The following is a 16,121-nucleotide window of genomic DNA, read 5'->3' on the forward strand; positions in this document are numbered from 1 at the left end:
GACTTCCTGTTAAACCTGCTTTATCTTACAGTTATATTATTAGCATGCCTTACTTTTGTGCTCCACATTCTTTGCGCATTCCTACATTCAGAAAGCCCCACGACGCTTGTTGACGATCCGACATCCTCCTACGATAGTTTCATTTTAGTATAATTGTTGTTCAGAGAGAGAGAGAAATTTATTTACAGAAAGGCAGAGAGGTCGGCCTGAGCTATAACTTGCTCTGGCCTGCTACTCTACTCTGGGGAAAAGGGACGGGGAGGGAAAGGGCTGATGAATGATGATGGTATAAGGAAGAGATGCGTATATACAAATTCACAGAGTTGTGGTATCTCTAAAGGCGTGCGTCCAGCCCAGTGGCTTGGAGAAAAGCTACAGCGGCTCTTGTTACCAGGGCTGCGCTGGTTGCATTAGGCCAAGGACCTAAAAGAAACTCGTCCGATAGCGGTCTCTCATGGATGTTTGCTATGGAAGAGACAAGTTGCTGTCGTTCTTGCGCGTACGCGGGACACACGCAAAATATATGTTCAAGTGTTTCTGGCACCTCACAGCATTCACAGTTTGGGCTAGTATCACTGGCACCTATCATATTTCTATAACGGTTGGTGAATGCGACACCAAGGCGAATCCGGTGCACCATGCTCGTGTGGTTTCTATTGAACTTGTGAGGCATACGAAATCTCATTTCTTGGTCCCATTTGTGTAATCGCTTGTGTCGTCGATCTGGTTGGGCCCAGTGTTCCAACGTAGAGTTGCGGTTTACGCGACGAAGTAGGGCGTTTGTGTCTGTTCGTGAGAACGGAATGCGTACTTCACAAGCATTATCTAAAGCAGTTTTTGCTTCAGCGTCTGCCTGTTCGTTCCCTATCACGCCACAGTGTGATGGTATCCACTGAAAGGTGACATTGTGGCCATTTCTTGTTGCGTGGTCGAGATACTCTGTAATTTCTATAGCCATAGAATAATACGGGCCCCGTCTGAGGACACAGTCAATCGTTTGCAGAGCTGGCTTGCAATCGCAGAATATCGTCCATGCGCGAGGACGCTCCTCGGAGAGAAATCGAAGTGCTTCCCGGATAGCAACAAGTTCTGCGGCAGTTGATGTTGAGCTATGGTCTAGTTTAAACCGGCGAGCGATGATCATATGTGGAATGACGAAGGCCGCAGTGGAGGCATATGGTGTGACAGAGCCATCGGTATACACATGTACAGTATCTCCGTACTCTGTAGAAATGTGCAACAGGGTGAGTTGCCTGAGGCCAATAGATGGAACGAAAGACTTTTTAGTAATTCCAGGGATCTGCAATGTAACGACAGGTTTAGGCAGAACCCACGGGGGTGTTCTCGGAATACAGTCGGGAGAGAATCTTGTCGGCAAAACACTCTGATGCCGCGTTATAGTCGTTGAAAAGCTGGAATCTGGGTGTGTGGTAGGGAGCGATGACAGAGGATGGTGCCTGTGTCGGGTCAACACGCGGAGGTACATTCGAAGAGGCTCGCAGAGCAAGTACACCCGAATAGGACAAGCACGAGCTTCCGCTATTGTTCCATTGGTTGACGTGCATCGTGGGAGGCCCAAACATGTGCGCAATGCTTGAGCTTGAATGCTCTCCAGCGCGCGCACACAACTAAGTCCCATGCTTGAGAGCGCCGGCATGCTGTACCGTATATACCCTACGAATAGTGCTCGGTACAATTGGAGTAATGACGACTCCGAGGGGCCCCATCTTGTTGCTGCCACGACGCGAAGGACGTGAACAAAACTCTTCAGCTTTGACTTCAGTGCGGCGACGTGTCTTGACCAAGATAATCCCCGGTCTATGACTAAGCCAAGGAATCTGTGGTGTGTAACCGTAGGTATCGCTACGCCGTCAACAATGATCGGATACATGCTCATTCGTTTTCGCGTGAACGTAATCACAGAACATTTTTCAGTTGAGAGTCGGAGGCCTTGACGCCGAAGATACTTAGCTGCGATTGTCACTGCACGTTGAAGCCTAGCACGCATTTGGGGACGGGTGGCTCCAGATGCCCATATGCATATGTCGTCGGCATATATGCTAATCTTTACCGTGCTAGGAAGTTCGGATGCAAGGCCAATCAATGCAACATTGAAAAGAGTTGGACTGAGAACTCCCCCTTGTGGAACACCTCGATGTATATGGTACTGTCCGGTGTCGCCATCACTTGTCGACATATACACCGTGCGGCCACTGAGGTAGCTAACAACCCATGTATATAGTCGGCCACCGATGTCTAAATCTTCCAGTGCATCAAGGATTGCATAATGGAGTACATTGTCGTATGCACCCTTAATATCCAGAAAGACAGCTCCAACTAACCGACGTCGACTTCTTTCCTGTTCAACAGTGGAGACCAAGTCGATAACTCCGTCAATCGAAGAACGGCCTCTTCTAAATCCGTGCATAAAATCAGGAAAGCAATTATTTCTCTCTAGATACCATTCCAGTCTTGACAAAACCATTCTTTCCATTACTTTGCCGACGCAACTGGCTAAGGCGATCGGTCTGTAGGAGGAAAGCTCGTTGGGGCACTTTCCCGGTTTAAGCAGCGCTACAACGCGACTGCATTTCCAACCATCTGGAACATTTCCTTTCTCCCACGTCGCATTATAAAAAGATAGGAGAAGACGTCGTGATTCGGTGCCAAGATGGCAGAGTGCAGCGTACGTGATTCCGTCTGGTCCTGGTGCCGAGGAGCGTCGAGAAACTGAAAGCGCAGCGTCAAGCTCTTGCATCGTAAACGGTACTTCGAGCCGCTCATCAGGTGACGGGGGTGCGATGGTGACAAGGGATGAAGTCACTGCATTAGATGCGTCCACAATCAGTTTACAGTAGTCCTCTGCTACCTCCAATTCGGTCCGGCGTTGATGTAGAGCCACCGCATGGAATGGGTGTCTTTGTTGTGGAGTTGCCTGGAGACTTCGTATGACCCGCCATATCTTAGATAGAGGCTGTCTTGGATCTAGGGATCCACAGAAAGCCCTCCAACGCTGTCTGTCAAGCTTCTCCAGATGTCGAAGAACATGTCGTTGAGCTCGGCGACTGCTCGAAAGATCGGACGGTGACTTTGTTCTTCTGTATCGCCGTTCCGCGCGGCGACGGATCGCACGAAGGGCCTCATATTGTATGTCGACCGATGACCTGTGCCTCGGTATGCTGACTTCTCTAGTTTTGTCCCGCAGGGTAGAGGCAATGATGTCCTCTATTTCGGATGGAGATGTCATACTCTGACAGGTGGTGTCGACAGAGGTCTTAAATGCAATCCAGTCTGTTTGACGAATGCAACGTGAGGCTGAACGGCGAAACCAGCTAAAGTGAACGTAAGTGGGGAGGTGGTCGCTACCATGAGTCTCTAGATCCGTCGACCAGGATGCTGAAGACAGAAGGCTCCTTGATACAAACGTTAGGTCAAGACAACTGCTGTAGGACGTGCCACGAATAAATGTAGGAGACCCGTCATTGAGCACATTTAGTCCCCGACTACACATAAAGTCAGCCAAGTATTTGCCACGAGAATTCATCGAAGTGCTACCCCACAGGGGATGGTGCGCGTTAAAGTCACCAATCACAATATGAGGGCCTTGCGATGCTTGCAGCAGAGACATCAGGTGCGAGCAATCGATCCTCGCTCTTGGGTGGATATATCCTCCAATCACTGTAACCGTGCGACATCTGTATTTTATGGTGAGGCATACGTAATCATTAGTAGTATGCGATGGGACGTCATGTCTGAAATACACCAGGTCGTGACGTATACAAACTAATACTTTGCTCGAGGGTTGGTCGTTACGAGACCACATCTGGACATAACCAGAAATACGGAAAGAAGAATCCATATTAGGTTCACAGATAACAATAACTGGAAATTGGTATTTAAATACCCGCTGTCGGAAATCCGACAAACGACCACGCAGACCGCGAGCATTCCATTGCATAACAAACGATTGACGCATCCGTTCTTCAAACATGATCGCCATACTTGCTTAGTGAAGAACCACTAGCAGTGGTTCCAAGACTTCAAGTAGCTGCACGGCAGCCTTGGCAGCCGGGGTATTTAGGCCGGAAAGAATCCTGCGCATGGAGCCCATCAAATTTTTCACCATACTCGTGACGTCTATGTCATCCATCTTTTCATTTTCTTCAGTATGTGTAGGAGCGGTGCATAAGGGATTTCCCACAGGCCTTGATGGTAACGAGGGCCACTGAGTCTCCGATGTGGCTAGTGCCGATGATGGGTCGCCTTGTACTTTCGCGGCATACAAAGGCTTTGAGGCACGTGCTTCTTCATTCCTGAGACGAAGAGGGGGTGGATGTTGCACTGGAGCTGTCGTCCCTCCAACGCGAGGAGGGCTGCGATCCCGTTGATGTCGGTTTCGTGAACGACGTCTGCGGTGGCGGATAGCCCTTGCCGCTTCCCTGTGCGTGGAACGATCTCTACCCATCTTCTTCAGAATACCCATTTCCTTCCTGATCTTTGGGCACTCTTTTGACGTTGCGTCATGAGCACCAGAACAATTTGGACATTTCGCAGCAACGTTGCAATTGCTGTCTCCGTGAGGTCCACCACATCGTTTGCATGTTATTGCACCCTTGCAAACTGCACTGACATGCCCAAGTTTCATGCACCTGTGACACTGTAAAAGCCTCGGCACGTAAGGACGTACCGGATGCCTCACATATCCAACCTTGACGTGTGTTGGCAAAGTTTCCGATTGGAACACTAATTTCACACATCGGGAACGTCCAAAACGGTGAAAGCTGAGCACAGGAGCTGACGATGATAGTAGTTTGGCCAGGTCAGTGTCTGTAATGTCAATGTCCACATCGTAGATGACGCCTGTCGTCGCTTCCTTGCCGTATGTGGGGAATGCGCGAACAGGGATGCTTCCCAACTGAGTGATGTTTTTCAGTGTCTCCAGTATGGTCGGCGTATTGACTTCCACCGAGAGGATGTTCTTTCGAGCGTTTATACGTATTTCTTCTACTTGACCATGGGCAGTTCGTTCAAAATATTCCGACAGGCGCTGCCTGTTCAGTGAGTTGAGGTTGTCTGTTGTCGTTGTTGGTACATATGCAATGGTGTATGATTGCTTGCCACTTGCCTTTTTCGTCGCCTGGCGACTGGTCGGTGATGTTCTTCGTATCTTTCTCTTCAGACGTCGGCTTGACACCACGGTAAAATCGCTGTCCGAGCCCATCTCATCAGTAGAGGAGCCATCAGATGACTCAATCGGGACCATGCTGGGGTCGAAGCGGTCACTCACGTCACCGGCATAATGAACTGGCCGTTCAGGACGAAACTGCTGGGCGGGGTTTGGGTCCCCCATTGCAGAGGACGACGTCCCCCAGTTTTCTTGTCACTGATTGCAGAGATCACAGAAAATAAAATAGAAAATGCAGAGAGCTCGAAGCTGAAGCTGCTCGCTACGATCACTTCTTAACATTAGAGATTGAGATTAAACACAAATGTTTAATCTCAAGGCACCTAACAAATACTTACCTGGCCCAATTCATGTTTCTCAGTAGTACTGGCTAAAAAAAAAAAAAGAAAACGTATCTGCATTACCCCTTCGGAATATATGCGCACCAGCGATGTATTCCACGGAGAGAAAGAGTATATAAACAGTATATCAAGGAGTCATCCGAGTCTCGTCTGCCCGCACTGACGATGCATACCTCGGTAAGATAACGTTGCGGACAGTTATACAACTAAAAGATCTAGCGAGGCTCCCGATTTAATGAAGTTCTCCACCTAACGAAGCTCTCTATTTAACGAAGTTACCGATTTAACGTAGCTGCTGGTGGAAAAGTCCCAACTCTGCCGAGTTTGCAAACTGGTCACATCGGTATGATCGTAATTCTGGAAACTTGCCGCCAACAATATAAGTGGAGGGAGAGCGAGAGATATAAGGTACAGTAGTAGGATACAACTAGCAAAGCTTCGCGTGTGCGCTTTGCCTGGTCCCAATTAGCTTTCGTCTCCCCTATTTCCGTGCAGTTTCCATTACCATTAGAAAACCGACTTCTTTATTTTTTCCCCACTACAATAAGAAGCTCTATCTGTCGCACGCACGCCCCGAATATACCTGCAAATTCCAAAAATTCTATCTACCCCCGATTCAGCGAACGGTCGATTAAATCACACGCAGCTTCCTCCGGCTTCGCAAAACCGGACTCCCATGTTGCCTGACGCGAGACTTTCCGCGAACGTTATATACACGGTGTTCTTGTAGACATTTCTTTTCAACGCGTATGTGTGGTACCACCCCGTATAGACTATAGGCACCTTATGTGCTGTGTCATTGCGTACGCGGTCTGCACGAGTGTGTGTGTGTGTGTGTGTGTTTGTGTGTATCAGACGGTCTCCCTTTCTCTTGCAGCTCCTAGTCATAATATTTCTGATGACCTCGTACGGGTGCTCACTGGTGGGGCTCTGCCATCCAAAAACGGTAGGCCACGCGCATGTGTGCATAATTATGTGCCGTGAATATCCAAGATGTGCGCACAATTTCTTTTTTTCTTTGAAGTTCCACGTGTGGACACGTCCGTTGTGCTTGCACGTCCTTTGTATACATTGCCTAACCTAGAAGAAAAAGAAAAGCACTGGCTGCTCGTCCACATTTGTCAGCACCCGACCGCTTTATGTGCGTGTACGTGTCATGCTTTGCAATACTGTTTGTCGTGAGCACTTCTCGCTTGTATGAAAAGCTTTTTTTTTCTCGTATAAGATTTTTTTTTTTCGGCATGTCTGTTTGCTAATACTTTGTTCATTGTCTTGCTTTTTTCACGCAGCTTGACACTCGCACGTCCGTAGTGAAGTAAGCATGTACAACAGTAGTTGAAACTTAGTCAATTTAACGGCTCTTCCATTTGATTTTGTGCAAACAGATGTAAAATGCAAAATCTGTAAAAATAGATCAAGAATATATTGATTAACTTATTGATTGATTCATCTATTGATTCACTGGACAGTACTGAAGAGGAGAGGGTTGCAAAGCGTTGGCAAAGCAGAGGAAAAGAAAAAAAAAACTCAACAAACTATTTGAAATCCTACTGTATTACGTCCCAGAACTGAGATATCATTGAGTGGGGGGCTGTGGTTTAATTTTGACAACCCGAGGTCCCTTCAACATTTATCCAATGTACAGTGCACGGTAGTTCTTGCATTACCCCCCCCCCCCCAACGTCCACCCCTCGGAAAAGCGGCCGCAGAGGCCGGGAGTCGAACGCGAGACCTCGTAATTAGCGCCTCAACGAATCCTGTTGTCTGTCATCCACTTCCTGTTGGCTACACACGGTTATAGGAAAACAGCCAGGCAGGAGACGTCGAGAACGGCTGCCGCCATGGAAACTGTCCGAAAAAAAAAAATGGAGCTCTCGCGGTTTTCCCGCGGGTGGCGCATTCTTGTAGTCAGTGCTTAACCATTCGAGATTGTCCCAAAAACAAAAACAAAACAAAAAAACGAATTTGCTCATTTTAGTATACGCAATCTGATCTCACAAGGAAACGCCTACAAAGAAGCCAGGAGATTCAGACAGCACGCCTAGTGCCTTTTCTGCACGCACGCAATGCGCAGCGGAAGCAAAAGTAGTATAGAGCATTCACGGCGCACACGAAAAGGCTTTTAGTGCGGCCTTTTGTCTACGAGGCCTCTTTCACTCTTAATGCATCGAGCGGCAGTGAAACCCGTTTATCACCGCGTATAACACGGGCTGTACAAAAGAAAGAAAGAAAGGGAAAAAGAAAGCTATCCCGCGTTCGTCTTTTCGCGCTTAGTTCCTTTTACGAGGTCTTATACAGGCACACGCTAAAAACTCTCTCACATTCTCAACACTTATGCAAGACGGCGGTGAGGGGGGGGGGGGGAGGCAGTGAATCGCCAAAAAAGGTTTTTATTGGAATATCTGGCTATTACCGGAGGTGCGGCGAGACAAACGTTACGTAACACCCCGTACGTTATTTCGTGCGCTGGCCCGCACGCGGCCAATTCATCATTCCGGGACACCATTTCTTCGTTATCAGCGTTGCAATTTCTCGCTCGCTGAGATAAACCGCTCCTCTTCGCCCCTCGTCGGATGAAGCATACAAAAAGAAAGTGCTGTTCAATGTACAAAGTGCTAGCGCCAAAAAGCTTGCGCAATCACGGCGAACTCCCACCATCGACGACGGGGTGATTCAGTGTCCGTATAACAAATTACCCTTTACAAAAAAACACCGCGATACCGGAGACGCACACGCGGGCAGTCGCGCCGGTGGCGCCGCGTTGCGGCACCGGGTGTAACGAGAGAGGGTGCAGAGGTATTAGCTATACCAGTGAGCAACCACATTCTACTTAGCTGCTGGCATCTAAGGTGTCGACAGAGAAGAAATTATTATTATTATTATTATTATTATTATTATTATTATTATTATTATTATTATTATTATTATTATTATTATGTTCCTACGAGAGAACATCCATAGAAAACGAAAATGTATCGAACGCGTCGTAGTTGGACGAATCGTCGCAAGAAGTCGCTACCAGCGCTGTTACCGCCTTCCGCGCCTGTGTGCCGGATAGGATGAAGGTCGTACTTAAAATAGCACGCGCGTAAAAAGCATGCAACCCGAAAAGCGTGCTATCTAACGACTCGTCCGATCGACTCAGAGTGGTAAGAGTTCACGCGGGTGGGCGCCTCCATTAAAAAAAAAAATATGTATTGGAACTAAAGAAAAGAAAAAGCAATAGACGCGATCCTATATGGGCTGAACTAGCCGCGACAGATGAAATCGACCAACACAACCACGAGAACCGAGAATCCATAGCAGAAACTCGCGAAAAAGACACACCGGTCTCGAAGCGGGTCCCCATCAAGGCATAATAAAAGAGGCTGGGTTCGGAAGACGAGTTTTGGAAGTCATCCGCCCCTCCAGGCGCCGCGGCGTCGTTGACGTCGCAAATGCGGCGACATGCAAAGGCGATTTCCGACCGCCCGATAAGGAACTGGTTCGATATCGCGCTATGCTTTCTTTCTCTCCGGTCGACGCGACAGCGAGGACGCTCGCTTTCGTCTCGTAATCTCTCATTCAACCGGCACGATGTGGGACGCGAGCTAGAGCGCTCGAGAACAGCGGCGCTACAAAAGTGATAGCGCGAATTATTTTAGTGTTACGTTTACGAAACAACTCAAAAAAGGGGGGAGAGGGGAAGGGCAATGGACCTCGCATTCTTTGGGCGGTGGTTTACGGAGCTCGTTTGGGTTGCAGTGCTCGATCGGACGTCAAACGTTTTAAAGCGAAGCTTTCTTCACCAACTTTCCCGGACTCTCCCGACCGTGGCCGCTACTGCTGTCTTGTCGAGTAGCTCATGCTTTACATAAGAAACTGAATTACGTGCCCGATTGGTTCCATCGAATCTACGGTCCCCCAGTACAGCTAACATCCCGTTGCTCTAGCCATTGGGCCATAAATATTTGTATACTTGTATAGTGCGAACGCCATGACTGGCTCTTTTGAGATGGTCGCAGCACGCGCGTGTCACATTGCGCAAAATGGTGGCGCGGGAGCACATGCGCACGCATGCCAGTTCACTTGATGCCAAAGACGCGGGAATTCAATTGGGCAAATTAATGGCAGTTGATCAGCTGCTTCACGAAAGCAATTCCCTTCACAAATTTTAACATGTGCGTTGAATCTGCAGACTTTTTTTTGCTTTAGTTTATTAACGCCTGCGCCAAGAAGACGATAATGAACAAAATGTATACCCGTTGTATACGGGAGCGCTTAAACGCACAAAAAACAAAATGTCGCTGCTTTATCGTGAAGGCCTCGTGCGAGCGTGAATTTCGAGAAGTTGCGACAACGAAAATGCACGGCAGTATCTCATAGTTTCGCTCCTCAACGCGTAAGGGCGACGCCAGCTACTCTCACCGTAAGCTCGCGAATGCGTGTCTCAAAAACTGACACTACAGTCTCGGAATTCCTACTAAGACATTCCTTTATCGCTCGCCGGCTTCACTCACCGAACTGCAACGTGTGTCCTAGAGTAATTATTTAAAGGGACACTAAAGCGAAACTATTGATCAGTTTAGACTAATGAGCCATTGTTTGAGAACCCTGCAGGCAGTCATTTGAACACAATAGTTTGATTATCAGATGAGAAAATTAAGGTCCAAGTATCAGTATTTGAATTTCGCGCCGAAACCCCAGCGCCGGTACGTCAGCGTGACGTCAGGGATTCCAAAGTATGTTTTCGCATTAGGGCCGCGTTGGCTGAATAAAGGTTCCCGAAATTTGCCATGTTTAATTTTTGGTTCCTTTATAACACAATGTAGTCAATCTGTACCGATATATATGGCTAGTAGGCCCTAGAAGATGCCATCAAAATCCAAGACGTCACAGCCCCCAGGTGCGGGAACTTAACTGGCGTCGCCACCCGTATTTCGTTCTTGCGCTTTTCTGGCTTACCAAACGTCTTATCGTTGTAAGAGTGGGGTTTTTGGTATTGTAGAAAGGTAATTTACTGATGCAGAATAAATTATTTTTCACTTTAGTGTCCCATTAAACTTTAATTAGAGACTAGACGTTTAGATAACGCGGTAAATAGTTGACCGAACAATTTCTTAGACCACCGGCAAACATAATGAGCCCACGGAAACCTTCCTTATTTTTTCATTTATCTATACCGCACCAGAATTACTTAAAAACTACACTAAAACGCCTGCTTTATTTGTCGACAAGGGAAGGGTCAGTCCGTAGCCAAAGGCTTTGAGAAAAGGAACACGCCGCCTTCGTGCAGTCGACCCCCTTGTCGAAGCGTTCAGTTCGGGCTGACGTTCCCTTTGTTCTCCCACTGTCGATCAATTGGACTCTTATCTTCCTGTGCTCCCTTTGTATTGTTAATGCATAGCGAAAAAAAAAGAAAGCAAGAACACCAAGACTGCGACAAACACGAGCGCTTACTTCCAACTATATAGGTTATTGAGGAAGGCCTTGGACTTATATGTCCCATATTGACACATGCAAAAAAATAGAACACTAATAATACATTCTTGATCTATTCAGCTAATCGGACATGTACACATCAATCCATGCGAAACACTGGTTCAAATTAAGGAAGATGGATGCTTGAAATGACGAACAGCGCGTCGAAAAAGACGCGTCTCTGGAGCCGACGTTCCGACATGAAGACTTGTTCTCGTCCAGACGAAGGCACATTGTCCCCATGTCGAAACGTTGGCCTAAATAGGCACATCTTCTTTCACCACGCACTATTCATACGTCAATAAAAGGCATTCGTCAATAATAAAAAGCTGCCTTTTCTTTCAATGCGCTTTGCGCTCTACCTACAGCCTATCATCTGCCTATACCAACCAGCATGTCCACTTCGTCGATGAGCCCCGACAGGCTTGCAAGTCAGGTATACTTTCGTGATATATTCTGTTTAATCTGTCACGTGCCCGCAACTGGCGGACACTGCCCCTTCATATAGCCCACTGTGGCTTAATTTGGCAACTCCGGAATTGTCATTCGCTTCAACACACGCAATAAAGATTGTTCTTGTTGTTGCAAGGCTAGATAACCTAAATTCAGAATTACGCGCGCTTTCTCCGTCTCATTCGCTACCTTTTATGCTATTGCCTTCAATATTACTGGTACTAGAATCCCTAGCATATACAGCCTGTTGGTGCACGGTACAGGCTACCTGCTACTGTGTGTGTGCCCAGAGAATAGGGCCAAACGTAATTTCACGCTAATATTTGGGCGACAGTCAATCCAGCTGGTGCGCGAAGAGACTGCGTGCTCAGGCGAGCATCAACTACACGGGACGTATGTACATACGAAAATGCGGCTCAGAGAGAACGGATGACAGCGCGTACAAAGGACGCGTTTGTACGTCGACTGCTCGGACAGGCGCGCGCGCCAGTCAGCCTCGTCTCAGTTTCTTTTTTTTTTTACTTGCAGCAATTTTCTTTTAAAGCTTAAATGTGATAGCACTTCAAACGTTCTCACATGCCTCGCCCTCGCGCCTAGAAGCGATTAGGTTGGAGACCACGCGAGAGGACTGAGCTCGCACTTGCAAGAAAAGAAAAAAAAGGTACCGAGGAATTCTAAGACGCTACCTGGCAGTGGAAAAATTATACGCTTCCAAAAATAGCCACGTGTCGAGTATCCCGACCCATACGGGATAGAACGCGAGGAAAAGCACCGCGCGGATAAGAACAACATGAAAACAGCGAAAGGCTGACGCCGCGCCGCCCCAAAGTTGTCGCACCTGTTCGCCATCTGTGACATCATCGTCGTCGTCATGATGTCGCCAGCTCTGGCAGTTTTACGCGGCCCTTCTGAACTTCGTTTGAGTGGACTTACATCTCCCCTTTCATATTTGCGCGCCGATTATGCGGCTTGAACTACTGCGAGTTAACGGGAACCATTCACAGATTACTACGCTTCTCCCTCTGTTTCTTTCTCAATGTAAGCTGTTCTCAAAACGCCGCCGCGACGATCGGGAGTCGTGCCCGCGACTTCGCTGTCATCGGGAAGTAGTAGCGCTCATCTTCGGGAAGTACTATGTCGAATGCTCCATGGGCGAACGGGTTGCGGTACGGTTCGACCTAAATCCGCGTGACAGTGCTGCGATCGTGTTCGGTATATCATACACTTAGACCTACCCTGACGTCTATATATACACATCCCAGTGCGACCCCTTCATATTACAACGCACATTGCTTTCAATAGCTTTTTCTTCTCTCTCTCGGAATCAACTCGGAAACGACAGGGTAAGAAGTTTATACCGCTTGTACAGTCAGTTTCGTGCGGAAGTGTACAGAAGTGCCCAATTCATAATCGTGCCGTCAGTTTTCGTGAACGTTGTCGCCAATTTGGTCTGCACTGTCGTGTCTCACGGACGACGAAGATAGTGCGTTTCAAGTAGCCGAGAGTTGACGTGAAAATCCGGGACGTACAGCTTCAACGTGCCAGCCTTCAACGTGCCAGCAACATCACGTGGTATACCGCGCGATATTGCACCTTCATGCCTGCGTTCAAGCATTGAAAATCTTTTCTTTTTTTTTAGCATAGCAGGCGAATGAAGCGGTAATTACTTTCTCCAAGATCCCGGAGATGCCTCATTTTAGCATCCAACCACAAGATGTGTTCTTTTCGCTTTCGTCCAGGGCTCGCGTCTATAAGGGGGCGCGAATATTCTAAACTTTCGAAAGAATATTGCCCTATTAGTAAATACGAACATTTCTCCAATAGCTTTTGAATATATCATGATCATCAACTGTGCTCAATCAAACACGACATTGGAGGAAAAGATCTATATTATGCATGTCCGCGGCCACAGTATACTGGCATAATTTACGCAGTGAGACAAGTTACGCATTGGAGCAGGCTACACAGGAGTCGGACTATATATACCGGCTGAACAGCAATGATTCGCACTCTTCCAGGAGCCTTGTTTTCGCGACCAATTCACTACACATGATTTATCCCCTCAACGTTGCACTTTCGTTTTCAATAAGCGAGGCTTCATAAAGTGCGATGTGATGACAGAAACTTGCTAACATTATCACTAGCTGTTCTCACAATATGGTGAAAATGGCATTCCATTATTTGAGAACTATTCGAAAAGCATTCGACACTCGGTTCTATTCGCCTCTGGTACTACTCGATTTGTATGAAATTCGGTGTAAAAAAAAAAATTACCATTCGCGCACCCGTACTCGCGTCGCGCTTTTGGCGATGTCCGAAGCTCGTCCCATCTACTTCGTTTACCTCTCTCTCTCTCTCTCTCTCTCTCTCTCTCTCTCTCTCTCTCTCTCAAGCTCGCTTTGTTTAAGCGCGTGCTTTCTTCGATCCTGCGCTGTCAATACGAATGCCCATCTGCGAAGCCGAGCGTAGCGCCGTCGCAATGCTTCATTCCGCGGCGGCCGTGAGCGTTGCGAACACTGCTAGGCGGGCGCGCACGCCCGACTGCAACCGGCGCGCAACGAAGTCAAAAGCTGCAGCAACGGGAAACGGAAGCGAGATACGCATGTACTAAACGCTGGCCAATAGCACTAGCGTTGTTTCGTCTTGCTCACCGCACCCTGCGTATTGCGCCACTTCATCCCTGACAATGTCGAAAGAGAGAGAGCGCCAAAGGCCTCACTGCCATTTAACAAGGGAAACCGTTACGCACCCCTCTCTCTCTCTCTCTCTCTCTCTCTCTCTCTCTCTCTCTCTCTCTCTCTCTCATACGTTACAGGTCCGCGACGCGTGATTCCGGCGGCTAGAGACAACGGCGCCGGCTGCTCCTTCGAGGAGCAGCCGGATGCTCCTCGTAGGTGAACCACCTTGCACAACTCCGTGTGCCACCAGGCGTGCATAATAAATGGAGCTGTACATTCTTTAATGCGGCCCGTGCAGTATACTTCCGACGCCGGCCCTCGGAATAGACTAAACAGCCGGCCCCGTCACTCTCTCTCTCTCTGTCTCTATTCAGAAGCTATTTTGCGACCTCCCAACGCTTTCTATTCAACGCATCGTTAAATGCATGCAACGTGTCGGATGCTGGGACTGGGCGCTGCACATCGCAAGAGCATGCGGCGGAAGTCTTTCGCAACAGCTTCTCTGTGTATAAAGCGCCCGTTCACGCGAAAAACATAAGTACTATGGACACATGTACAAGATTTCCATAGGTCCTGTACTGTGTATTCACGGTCTTAACCTCTATCATCTGGCATAAAAGAGTCTGACATTAGGGAGGAAGAAATGCTCCTTTACTGGCCAAGCAATGCGTAGAGCATATTACTGGTGTTACGAAACGCGTTAGAAATGTGTGACAATGTGTTAAGATTACGGTGTTACAAAATCAGTGCTACAAAAATCGGTGCCACGGGAAGTAAATCGGGTGTTGAGGAAAGCAAACAATTAGGTGGTGTGATGAAATGAGAAAATTCGCAGGCTTAAGATGGAGTAAGCTGGCGCGAGACCAGGGTAATAATTGGAGATCGCTGGGAAAAGTCTTCGTCCTGGCCGTGGACATGAAGTGATGACGACAATTATGCTGATAACCTGCAGAATGCTCACAGACTATTTCAAGATGGAACTATATCTACAGCGACACAGTGTCAGTGCCTGATAGCATCACAAGTTCCGCGGTAATCGCCGATTGACCCTTCACTAAATATTCGCTAATTACTCCTTTAATATGTACATGCTGCAGAACTAAATCCGATCAGTGTTCAGAGCATGCAGACTTATTTGCGATCCCGATAGTGTTCTCAAAGTCCCGGCGCAAAACGTCCAACGTGTTGCGCTTATATTAGCATGAACCTGTTTATAACGCACTGCGAGACACAAACAGCGGAACGCTGCATTTTGTGAGAGATTTCGGGGACGAATATCTCGGGAAATACTTTGGAATGACCTTAATCTCGGCCGTTGGCTTGTTTTGGACAACAGCGCGTTCGCGAAAAAGCCCGTCGCCATGGACCAGGGCTCTTTTGACGAACGATAACGTCGGTGAGTTCATGGTACACGTATTTGGCGCGATTCCCGTTGTAGCAAACTCTCGCTATAGCGAACGTTCTGCCTCGGCCAGGTCGGTTAACTATTACGGGAGTTCCTTACTGTATTCGGGTACGCACACCGGGTGCGAACTGCGAACTGCATGTGACGCTGCCTACAATCGTAACGAACTTGTGCAGACCCCCCCCCCCCAGGCTTGCGAAACTTCCATTATAGAAATGTTCTCCGTGATTGCCCATCGCCAAGGCTATGAATTGGTTATCGCGCTGATCGTTATCAACAAGAGCACCTGAACTCCAGCCAATGAGGAAACGTTCTTACGCAAGAAAAGTTTCTTAAGTACAGTAAACCCTCGCCATGAAAAAAGAAAGATTCAACACGATGTGAAATCGACTTCGTTATAAGCGGTGTTTCGTTAAAAGGGAAGACTCTCTAAAAGACTTACGTAATGGGTATTTTGCCACTCGAAGTTAACACGAATAAACTCAAAGGAGCCACCGTGCATGGCGCACCGAGGGGTCCCGTGCAAATTTCCCACTTTTGCACTTCGTATCAAGCGACCTCTGACGCCACTTCCGTCTATATAGAACGCACTGCAGTCG

The 16,121-nt window shown here is 47.9% G+C and overlaps 1 protein-coding gene across 2 annotated transcripts in view; it reads left to right on the plus strand.

Moving 5' to 3' along the window:
• The window catches only part of LOC142560154 (gamma-interferon-inducible lysosomal thiol reductase-like), an 82,712-nt gene that overhangs the window by 44,966 nt on the left and 21,625 nt on the right, over nucleotides 1-16,121 (plus strand). The window contains exon 2 of one of the 2 annotated variants that reach the window (XM_075672022.1): nucleotides 6,404-6,472. The exons of the other annotated variant lie outside the window; for it this stretch is intronic. Within the exon in view, the coding sequence (XP_075528137.1) occupies nucleotides 6,404-6,472 (69 nt within the window). The remainder of the gene's footprint in view (nucleotides 1-6,403; nucleotides 6,473-16,121) is intronic. 2 annotated transcript variants of the gene reach the window in all.

The sequence above is a fragment of the Dermacentor variabilis genome, chromosome 10 (assembly GCF_050947875.1).
Source record: "Dermacentor variabilis isolate Ectoservices chromosome 10, ASM5094787v1, whole genome shotgun sequence".
NCBI classification, from domain to species: domain Eukaryota; kingdom Metazoa; phylum Arthropoda; class Arachnida; order Ixodida; family Ixodidae; genus Dermacentor; species Dermacentor variabilis.